At 42.8% G+C, this 12,561-nt stretch overlaps 1 protein-coding gene across 1 annotated transcript in view; it reads right to left on the bottom strand.

The window, feature by feature from the left end:
• ova (ovaries absent) overlaps positions 1-12,561 on the bottom strand; it is a 425,539-nt gene that overhangs the window by 55,153 nt on the left and 357,825 nt on the right. The window contains exon 9 of the mRNA XM_080276474.1: positions 11,507-11,622. Within this exon, the coding sequence (XP_080132600.1) occupies positions 11,507-11,622 (116 nt within the window). The remainder of the gene's footprint in view (positions 1-11,506; positions 11,623-12,561) is intronic.

The following is a 12,561-nucleotide window of genomic DNA, read 5'->3' as shown; positions in this document are numbered from 1 at the left end:
AGATGACAAGCCTTCAGAAGGAGATCAAGAAGGAAGACTTCAAGCAATGTTTCAGGCAGAGGAAGGAATCGTGGAACAAGTGTGTGTGTGTGCAGGAGGTGAGTGCTTTGAAGGGAGCGTCGAATGTATGCACCTAATGTTCAATAAAATAGCTACTGTTATTCTAACATTCACCGAACTTTTTTATCACTCCTCGCACATATACTGTATACATATACATATATATATATATATATACAGTAATCCCTCTAATATCCGAACACCCAATATCTGAACATCCCCATTAACCGGACATAATCGTCCTGGGATCCAATATTCCCAAAATGGGCCAAAACCCGCAAAAAATTAGAAAAAAATCTGACTTTTTTCCCTCCCGTAATTTGAAATGCCCACCTGGCGCCGAACAGCTGTTACACCATCGTCCCCTTCACCCTTTCCTTCCTCCCTCTCCCCCCTCCCCTGTCAGGGTTGCCATTTGGTATTTTTCATTACCAAGTGTGGGCCAATTTGGTAATGAAAAATTCGTTTGGTAATGAATCAGAATAATGCATTACCAAATGGATTTTTCACATGTATGAGGATACACAGGATGGAGATGGTGGATTGTTTGCTCTCTCTGATTAATCTGCTACCCAACATAGTGTGAAAATAATAAACATGGTGTTAATTATAAGGAGAGTGATTACATGTAATTCCACTTGTATATACTGTATAATTAGTCAAGAATAAATGATAGCTTTATGAATTTGGTAATGAAAAGTTAAATTTGGTAATGAAAGTTGAGGAGATTGGTAATGTGGCCATTGCGATCTGGCAAATCTTGTTACCCCGCCATCATCAACAGTCACAGTCTAACTCCGATCGAGAGCAGATGCTCATAGCAGTGCAAGCCACTGGTGCTTGTTTTTTGTGAATAAACGGTGAATAAACTGCAATACCTCGCCACTAGAACACAAAGGAATTTACAGTGTTGTGCAGTGTTAAGAAATTAGAATTTACAGTGCAGAGGATTAACTGTGGACTGCAAACTGGCAGTTCAAACCAGTCCATGGGCAAGGGACTTGTAAGTACCCAGAATGTTTAGTATTGTATAAATTCACCTCTAAAACCTCATTTTATGGTTCTTTTGCATTTATTTCAGTCTTTTATGTCCCTTATTGGTGTGATTTGGGTCTTAAATAAATGCAATGCATGTCCAGAGGGAGTTGTATAGGTGTTTTTCTGAGTTAGGGTCCATAAGTACAAGTCCAGGAGGCTGGGGCCCAATATACGGACAGGACCACTATCTGGACCTGTCTATGGCTCTATTACGTCGGATATTGGAGGGATTACTGTATATGTATATGTATATACAGTAAACTCACCCCGAACACGTTCTCTCCGAATGCGCTCGCAATTATACACGGTTAGTGCTTGGATACGTATAAGACAATGTAAGATTAAAGAACCATTACGAAAACTATAAATTTACGCGAGAGGCCTTTGAAAGGCCAAATCCTCGAACATCAGCTCAGCACGCACGGTTTGTTTTGATCTTGTGATGTGATTCGCTGTACTGCTTTTCCTCAGTGCTGTATTTGTAAGTTAAATATTTACAGTACTGTTCTGGTAAGTTTCTGTGCAAGTTAAAGTATTATTAAATAACATTCAAACAAGAAATAAAGTCTTATAACCAGTTTTCTGATAGGCATCTGAATATTACCTTTTTTATTTGTTTGTTAAATATTTGGTGTACCGCTTTTCCACAGTACTGTATTTGTAAGTTAAATATTTACTATTCTGGTATGAACTTGTAAGTTAAAGCACTTAAAGAAAGTTCTACTACTACTACAGCCCGACGCCCTAATCCCGCAAAGGGTGGCCGCAGACAAAACGCCTCCAAGTCGCTCTGTCACCCACCATTTGACTACCCTCCCCCCAACTCACCCCCCCCCTCCCTCATATACCTCTCAACTCCATCCCTCCACCTCATCCTCGGTCTACCTCTCCCTCTCCCTCCTTCCACCTCACCTATATACACCCTCTTAGTCAGTCTTTCATTCTCCATTCTCTTCACATGTCCAAACCACCTCAGTGTATTTCTCCTAATCTTCTCAACCACATCCACATCTACCCCACAGCATTCCTTCACTTCTTCATTCGTCAACCTGTCCCTCCACGTCACTCCACATGCTCCTCTCAAGTAACTCATTTCCACTGCTCTCACTCTTGACTTGTTCCCCTCTTGCCAGGTCCATGCCTCGCTTCCATACGTCAGGGTAGGGATTACAATACTATCATGCAGTGACTTCTTAACTTCCATACTCACCTCCCTATTTCTCATCACTGCATTCAGTGTACCAACAACCTTCCTTCCCTGCTGTACCCTTTCACACACTTCATCCCCCAAAGTTCCATCCTTACTCATCACACTACCCAAGTACTTGAATGCACTCACATTCTCCATATCCTCATCATCCAACCTCACTGCACACTCTGTGACTTCATTCCTCTCAAACACCATAACTATACTTTTGTTTACATTAACTTTCAGATTCCTCCTCCAACACAATGTCCCAAATTCATTCACCAAACCTTGCAGCTCCCATTCATCTTCACTCAACAGTACTGTATCATCAGCAAACAGCAACACCAGAAGCTTCCAAATCTCACCCTCATTCATTAGAGTCACCCCCACATCCACTGCCCTACCCTGCACCTCCTTTACAACCCCATCCATGTATATATTAAACAGCCATGGAGACATCACACAACCCTGTTTCAGTCCCACATTAAGATCAAAGAACTCACTCAGCTCACCATCCACTCGCACCGTAACCCTAGCTCCCTCGTACATACTCTTCACAGCACTCAACAATTTTCCATCCACTTCATATATTCTTAATACCTTCCACATACCTTGCCTATTTATTTTGTCATAAGCTTTCTCCAAGTCCATGAAGGCAGCATACACTTTCCTTCCCTTCTCTAGATACTTCTCCACTAAACATCTTAGAACAAATATCTGATCTACACACCCTTTTCCCTTCCTAAATCCCCCTTGTTCTTCTCCAACTAGCTCCTCTGTCATATGCCTAACCCTATCAATGAGTATTCTACCATATATTTTACCAGTCACATTAAGTAGGCAAATACCCCTATGGTTACCACATACTTCTCTCTCTCCTTTTCCTTTGTATAAAGGAACAATTATACCTGATTTCCAGTCCTCTGGAACCCTTCCCTCTTCCCAAGCCAATCTACAAAACTTCCATATCTACTCCACAACAATCTCACCCCCATACCTAAGCATTTCACCACACACTCCATCAATTCCTGGGGCCTTTCCCAACTTAATATTCTTCATCGCTTCCACTACTTCCGCCCTACTGATCACTGTCAGGACAATTCACACCCTGGATGATTCCCCGTCATTCTATAAATACACTTATATTAAATAATCAGTACTTTTATAAATATCTATCTATCTATCTATTGCCAGACGCCTCAATCCCGTTCGGGGTGGCCACAAACAAATCGCCTCCAAGTCGCCCTGTCCCCCACCATTTCACTGCCCTGCTCCCAACTCACACCCTCCTCTCTCATATACCTCTCCACCCCATCCCTCCATCTCATCCTCGGCCTCCCCCTCCCTCTTCCCCCCTCCACCTCACTTACATACACTCTCTTCGTCAGTCTTTCACCCTCCATCCTCTCCACATGGCCAAACCACCTCAGTGTGTTCCTCATAACGCTTCCTATCACATCCACATCAAGACCACAACGCTCCTTTATATCCTCATTCGTCAGCCTGTCTCTCCATGTGACTCCACAGGCTCCTCTTAAATAACTCATTTCCACTGCTCTCACTCTCGACTTGTGTCCTTCCAACAACGTCCAAGCTTCACTTCCGTACGTTAGAGTTGGTATCACAATACTGTCATGTAGTAACTTCTTCACTTCCATGCTCACTTCACTTTTTCTTATCACTGCTTTCAAAGAACTAGCAACCTTTCTTCCCTGCTGTACCCTTTCATGCACTTCACCCCCCAAACCTCCATCCTTACTCATCACACTACCCAAGTACATAAATGTACTCACATTTTCCAATTCCTCACCATCGAACCTCGCTGTACATTCACTGACTTCACCTCTCTCAAAGACCATCACTTTACTCTTCCCTACATTCACTTATTATTAATTAATCAATACTTTAATAACTATATTTCAGGGGGATCCATCAAAGTCAATGTTGTCTTGTTATTGTTGTGACAGCGAACTGGCTTGACAGCGAATAGTCCCGAAACCATTTTGTTCCCTAGACTCCCTAAACGTGGTATTTTGCTGTTATCTGCCATTGGTAATCAATATGAAGCACTTTAAGTGGTTAGATGGTTTATTTAATGTTATAACTTACAAATACAGTACTGCACAGCAAAACTTCGACATACAAATACGTAAACAGAAGACAACATTCTGACGCCGACTGGTTTCGGCATCGGAATGTTGCCTTGTGTTTACGTAATTGACTTTTGCAGACCCTGAGATTTTTGTACAGGAAATATTTTTCAGCATCAGTAAAGTTAGGATAGGACTGGTTGGGTTAGGATGGGATAGGTTAGGCTAAAATAGGTTAGGTTGATAGATTAGATTAGTTTCAGTTAGGACTCAGATTGAGATTTGGCCTGCTAGGTATTCAGAGGCTGTCTAGGTTAAGTATAGTGACAATCCTAGGTGGTTAGAATCAGGGGGGTTTGAAGGATGAAAGGCTAGGTGAGGTTAGGCTGGATCGTTAGGTTTGCCCTAGCTTTGAAGGACTGATGCGTCCCGTCGGCGAGATCGGCGGTAATCAATGCATCCACTTGGTACAGTCTACCAGAACCACTATACCGGTATATTAACACAGTGCTGAGTGAAAGGAACCAGGTAGCATCATTAATAATAATCATTATCATAATCACTTTTTACTGTCAAAATTCAACACTTAACTGTGTTGCATAGTGTGCTAAAATTTTTCCTTGACATCTTGAGTTTGTAAAAATAATAAAATATAGTTGGAATCACCGCACCCGTTTGATAAAGAATTACCTCAAACTGATTATTATTATTATCATTATTATTCAAACATTTTAACAGGGAAGGTGGGATGGAGGGGTACGAGAGTGAAAACAAAAAAGTGTATGATTTTTTTTTTTCTTTTTTTTCCAAGCGAGGGTGTTCATTAGTGGTAAGTAGTGGCGACCATCATCCACTCACTTGATGTAGTGCTGCCTACTTCTTCCTTAGCCTTTATCATTCTTTTTCTGTGCCTGCCCTCCTCTCTTCCTATTTCTCCCATCTTTCCTGTCACTTCTTAATATTTTTCTTTCCTTTACAGGTGGCTTTACATTGAGTGACAAGCCAAATGGTTCCTGTAAGCCAAGATACCATTTACAACGCTGGGTGGTAACCATATAACCAAACCACACTTGCTCCCTACGTGTCAAGTAGTGGTTTGGTGGAGGGTTAGTGCCCCTCCCTGTAAAACAAATAACTCAGAGTCAAACGGCCACCCCTTACGGGATTATGGCGTCTGCCAATAGATAGATAGAGATAGATAGAATGTTGAAGTATTGCTGTGTAGTACTGTATTTGTAAGCTATAACATTAAATAAACCTTCTAATCACTTAATGTAATCATATTGATTACCAATGGCAGATAACATCAAAAGACCACGTTTAGGAGATCTAGGGAGCAAAATAAGGAGTAGTTGAAACTTACGCGGTTTCGCACCGAACGCGCCACGTTAGGAATGAAACCCACGCATTGGGGGCGAGCTTGCTGTATATATATATATATATATATATATACAGCATCATTTGAACTATTAATTTCACCTACATATGGGGTGAGCTAGGGTCCAGAGAGCAAGAAAAAGGAACCTGATAGAGAGCAAATAATATTTGTATGTTAGTTGTGGATCCTGTGAAGCGGAAGCACCCACCATCCTCTCACTTTAATCTCTGAAAAAAATCGCTCGTAAAACAGATACACGGTAAATGTATAGGGTATTGTATCTACTGTAATTAGTTATGTCAGAGAAGAGACTGTTCAAATAATCTACATTCACTGGAACGGGAAAAAAATAAAAAGCAAAAGCCATGCTTCAAGTTAATAACCCTTACCTCTCTATAAAACAACTAACTCAGACAACTTGCCACCTCACACAAAATTATGGCATTTGGCTATAAATAGAGAAATAAATTTGCATTAGCCATCATGTACCTGAGGTTTTCTATAGAAACAAAGCTTAACCAGGAATCAAAATCTGGTAATTACTTTCCAACAGTAACAGCAAACTGCTGGGAAAGATACCCAAACAAAAGTGACGATAACTAAGGCAGGTGGAGGTACTGTCGTAGGAGGAGTACAGTATATCCATGCACAGCTTACCACAACGGTGCAGGAAATAATTCAACTTTCTGTAGTGATTGTGACAGGTGGGCACATAAGATATGTTGTGAGGCAGGCTGAAAAATAATGTTGATTCTGAGTGTGCAACACATAAAAAGAGAGCATACAGGAGAGAGAAAGGAGAGGATTAATCTTCCTCGAGAGTCTTCAGTGTATGTGGGGTAGTATTGTTATTTGTGGGACACATGTGCTGGAGGTAGTGCTGGAGCTAGGTTGGTGGCAAAGGGTAAGGAGCGACTAGAAGAAGTTTAGGGGACTGTTGCCTCTCCTGTCATTGACAGGGCTTTTCCTCCATGGTAAGGGTTCTTGCATGCAGCAAGTGTTAAAGGTGTAATGCTGTACAGTAACAAAATCGGGGCATTAAAGGAGGAGCCATTTGTAAGCTCATGCAGACAGATGAGGATGATCACATGAGTATGTAGTGTATCCTTGAATGACAGACTTTTTGCAAATGAAGGGTAAAGAGGATTGACTGATTCTATTAAAATCTGACGGTGCAACTGCCAGGGTCATATGCTGACGGACAACAAGCTAAAAGACACAGCAAATAAAAACTGCATATTCAAAATAATGTTAAAATCTGTTAGTAGAAATAATCCAATGAAACTTATAAAAGATTAATTAATAAAATATCAATTACCTATAAAAGTGGAAGGAGGCCTAGCTCCTGAAGAAAACTAAAAGGGAATTAATCCCAGAGCTAGGAAACTATGGCCAAATAGTCCCACTAGGTTACTGGAGCGCACTACCACTCCTAGCACGGCAGCCCTGGGTGAGGCTCAAACTCACGACCTCCCGGTCATGAGCTCGGCGATCTACCTCTGAGCCACTGCGCCCCCAAGAAAACTAAAAACATCAGTAAAATCACTAAGACTCCACCAAACATCAAGGAGAGACAGTAGGCACCATCTGCCCCTCTATGCCTGAGGAATCTCTGGTGTAGGTCCCGTAAACTCAGACACTTGACCAGCAAGTGACGGACAGTAAGGGTAACAAGGCAACCATCACAGTACGGTAGAGTCTTGCCACTCACCAGGAACCACGTGTAAGCTGAGAGTGCCCAATGAGAAGCCCAGCAAGAGCCACCTTCAATTGCCAAGACATGCAGGGGACAACCTTTGGCACAACCACTCTCTGAAAGATTTCTTTTCATTTATTATGAGCAACACCATCCCAGTGTCTCTGCCAACACGTACAAATTCTATACCGCAAGTAAGGTGCTACATCAGAAGCAGGAAGCAGATAGTTGGTTGGGGGCTGTTGAGAAGCCACAGCTTTAGCTAATGTATCTGCCATCTCACTGCTCACCATACCAACATGTGCGGGAACCCAGAAGAAATCCGCTCTCTTCCCCCGATGATGAAAGAGGAACAGCCACTCCAAAATAGCTAAAACTATAGGATGGGAAGAGTTAAAAGAGTCCAAGGCCAAAAGCGCCCCTTGAGTGTCGCTAAAAATAGTAAAATAATTGCCACGGTGAACAAACACCAACTTCAGAGCTAAAATGATAGCTGACAACTTTGCAGTAAAAACTGAGGCAGCCAAAAGAAAACTACCTCCACTGCTAATATTAGGAAACACCATTCCAAAACCAACATCAGTGGTGGATTTAGAGCCATCAGTATACACAGGTACAGAACCACCATGACTAGAATGTTCTAAAAATGACTGTAAAAGAGACTGACGAGCAACAGAATCCTTTGAGCCTGTAAAAAACCTGCTGAAAGTTACCTTGGGCTACATCCATGGTGCAACTCCCGAGATCTGAACAGGACTGACAGGTACTGCCAACAAACCCAAACTCCTCCATGATATCCTGAACCCTATAGCCAAACGGACAAGGCATGAGAGGGTGTCTACTATAATATAAGAAACAAGACTGTTGCATCACACACTCACAGACAAGTGAGTCTGGAAGGCGATGAATCCAGAGCCAGCACCATGCTGCAACAGATTGACGCAGTAGATCTAAGGGAGGCACACCAGCTTCCACCAACAAGCTGGGAATCGGAGATGACCGAAAGGTCCCAGTAGCAAGGCGAAGACCAGCATGATAGACAGCATCTAGAGTTTTTAGTCTGGACTCTGTGGCAGAGGAGTAGACCTCACAGCCATATGACAGCTTGGAGGTTACAAAAACCTGAAACAAATGCAAGAGTGTCCTCCGATCAGAACCCCAAGAGGTATGGGACAGAACCCTCAATAGACTGAATGCCTTCATACTTGATGCTTTAAGATTTGCCAAGTGTGAAATCCACGTCAAATGGCAGTCAAACATCAGGCCCAAGAATTGCATCTCTGCCACACAACAGAGTCTCCTGCCACAAAGCTGGAGATCAGGGTCTGGGTGTGCCCCTCTCATCCTACAAAAATGCATAGCCACAGTCTTAGAAGAGGAAACCAAAAACCCTTGGAAGTGGCCCAGGCAGAAATCTTGTCCAAGGCATGGTGCATACGCTGCTCAATAGCAGACATGCGGGAGCTAGAAAATCACATAGCCAAGTCATCCACATAAAGGGATGACGATACCCCAGAAGGCACAGTGTTGAGAATACCATTAATGGCCACTGCAAACAGGGAAACACTTAAGACACTCCCCTGTTGGACACCTTCCTCCTGGTACAGTGGCGGAGAGAGGGTAGAAACCACATAGACCCGTAAAGGCAACCACGTAAACCAAAGGCATGAAGATGTTGGAGGATGCCATGGTGCCAGGCAGTGTCATAAGCCTTCTCAAGGTCAAAGAACACAGCCACAAGATGTTGCTTGGAGGCAAAAGCTTCACAGATCGACATCTCGTGCCTGATAAGGCTGTCCGAAGTACACCGTAAATTAAGGAAGCCACTCTGCGAAGGAGAGAGAAAGCAACCCTTAAGAAAAAACCACATACGCCTGACACTGACCATCTTTTCAAATGGCTTGCACATGCACAATGTTAAACTAACAGGGCGATAGCTGGATACATGGGAATGGTCCTTAACAGGCTTGGAAATGGGGAGGACAATACCCAGCTTCCAACTCTTAGGAATAGAGTCCTCACTCCAAACCCTGTTAAAATGGTCCAATAAAAGCTGTATTGAGTGAGTTGGCAGATGATGGAGCAGAGCATATGGAATGTCCTCAGGCCCAGGAGCAGTGTCGCCCCAAAAAGGCAGCACGCGGCTCACGGAGGCTGAAGTCTAAATTAAATGGCTCTCTGCCACGAGAGCAAAAGTCAAGGCCCAGCCTCTCATGATTCCTATGAAAGCTAGCACACGGCTCAGAAGGATCCTTTTTAGAGACAGCACAAAACTGATTTGCAAGAGCAGAGGCTACTGCATCTGGTGCAGACACAAGATTTCCGTGGTCACAACATCAGTGGGGAGGAGGGCGAGAACCTACTAGAAATCTTGTGCACCTTTTTCCACACCATAGGCATTGGAGTAGAGGACATAACTGTAGAAACTTTCGATCTCCACGAGTTACGGTGAGCATTCTTCATGACCCACCTATAGTGAGCACATGCTTTGCGAAACTGGATTTTTAGAAAAACATCACGATTGACAGGCAGCCACTTTGTAAGCTCCTTTTGCTATAAAGCAGTCATCATTCCACCATGACACAGGTCTCCAGGAAAAAACACCAGAAGCCAGAGGGATGGAATGAACCCCTGCTGGGAAAAGAGTCTTAGTAAAATAACGTTCAGCATCATCGATAGTTGAAAAATCAGTAACCTTGTAGGCAAATACACATAGTTCCTCTAAGAGAGACCAATCAGCTCTATCCAGACACCAGTGTGGCAGACGGGCTGCAGGAACAGAGCGAGTAGACTGGACCAACACAGGATAATGGTCACTACCATGCAGATCATCCAAAACCTCCGAAGAAAAATCAAGGGCACAGTCAGAGGAGATGGTGAGGTCAATGACAGAATATGTGCCAGTCTGAACATGAGAATGGGTCAGCCTCCCATCATTTAGGACAACCAAATCTAAATTCCCAACCAAAGAGGCAAGAAGATCACCCCAGGATTTGAAAGTTAGTCACCCCATAAAGGATGGCAGCCATTAAGGTCACCATGGAGTAGTAAAGGGGGTGAAAGTTGACTAATAAGGGTCTCCAGAAGGGTTAAGAGGAAGGATGGAATTTGAATGTATCAGTGGCGTGATGACAAGGGGTAAACTGCGAGTTAGGACATAAGGAGGGGATAGAGAATGACAACTGGAACTGGGTGTGGAGAGTAAGATAAGTAAACATTAAGGGTAGATTTGCAAGAGAGAGATTGAAAAAGCCTTGGGCTGAGGTTATACACTGCAACCTAAGGGAAAAGGGCCTGAATTAAAGGGCTACTAGAGATCACGCAATGGATAGCCACCATTAGGTGACCAAGGCCTATGCATGCAAGCATGCTGGTGTCATTGCAAATGAAACATGTGCATGGATTTGCAATTAAAAGGAAGTAAGTCTGAAGTGTGAGTTCTACCTACTGTATACGTGGCTGAGTTTCTTGCCTGACACTGACAATTGTGTGGCTACTTTTCAAGCCTGTAACCATATTTCATTCTTATGACTAACTCCCAGGGTAGGTGGTAGCCAACCACACATTTAATGTGGCATAATTTAACAAAGTGATGTGCTGGAAAATACTGGGAGCAGTACCTTGAAATGGTCTGATCATGTGGAGGAAATGAAGAATGCGAGATTGACTAAGTGTATATGAGTGAGGTGGAGAGAGCCAGAAGGTGATGTGAAGGGATAGGGTGGAGAGGTATAGGAGTGGGAGCAGGGCTAGATGGAGGGACTGGGTGGAGAGGTATAGTAGTGGGATCAGAGCTACTGTAGATGGAGGGACAGGGTGGAGAGGTATTGGGGTGAGAGCAGAGGTAGATGGAGGGATAGGGTGGAGAGGTATAGGACTGAGAACAGAGCCAGATGGAGGGAGGGCTGTCTGACAGTTGACAAAGGGGAAAGTGGAGGTGATTTGTTTGTGGCACTGCCTCCAGGATTAATGTCTGGTTATGAATAGAAAGGCCAACAGATAAGTTTAGAAAGATATATTGTGGGTTGGGTATATAAAACTCGTGATACTAAAACCTGTGTTGATAGTCATGAGGCGTTCACGACGTTGTGCTCGATTGAAGCAGTAGAGATGGACCCATGGAGGTTGATCTTTCCTTCCTCGCCACACCACCAACCACCGGTTGTGACACCTGAAACCCATCACTAAATAAAGTACAGTACACTGCATCAATCTTATTTAACCCCTTCAGTGCCAACACATAACTACAGTACTTTCTTCTTGCTACAGCCAAATATGCTTAATGTGCCAAGGAGCAGAGGTTCCACACAAAGAAATAAAAGACGTACAGCAGTCTCTATTAATGCATTCCATATGAGGATGTCTTTTTTTATTATTATTACAGTACTCCCTCCCTTTTCGTGGGGTTATGCCTTAAAGATTCCCGTGAATACCAAATTTCAGTGAATACTGATCATGCTCCCTAATGTTCTCCTGCAGTTGAGATAAACCTTTATGACTGCATATCACACCTTGCATTGTCCCAAAACATTGTAAGAGGTTAGACAGCATATTGTATTGTATGTAATTTTATGACTGACGCTAATAACTGTCAGAATAATACATACTTGCTATTAACCACAAAGTGTTTATCTTACCCCTTTCCTCATGCTCTGTATGCCCACTCTGTTCTTAAGCAATATAGTTGATGTACTCATATTTATCATCCACCAATAAGGTGTTAGGGAAAATAATTGTACATTCAGTTATTTATTTCACAATGGAAAACAGGAATATCTACAAATATCTACAAATCATTCACTGTTGCCTCGATCTTTCTTGTAAGAGATCAGCTGATTGTTGTTTACAACTTTTGATGCATTTGTTGTGTTGTAATAACTCCATTTTCCATGTGTGTGTACATCTAACTGACTGAATGCTTAGTTTGCCATTTATTTATGATAATGCACACTTGCCTACTCTGCATTACTGCAATCTTGTAGGAATACCCAAATCTTAAAATGTGATGCAATGTGTATTTACCTATTTGTAGTATACAGGAATTGAGCAATGCTCGTGTTGGCCTGTCTCCATATCCACATTTATCTAGTCTACTTTTACACACATGAAT

This window comes from Coenobita brevimanus, chromosome 65, assembly GCF_032717465.1.
Source record: "Coenobita brevimanus isolate Jiangsu-jjx chromosome 65, ASM3271746v2, whole genome shotgun sequence".
Classification (NCBI taxonomy): Eukaryota; Metazoa; Arthropoda; class Malacostraca; order Decapoda; family Coenobitidae; genus Coenobita; species Coenobita brevimanus.
This window is presented reverse-complemented; position numbering and strand designations above follow the sequence as displayed.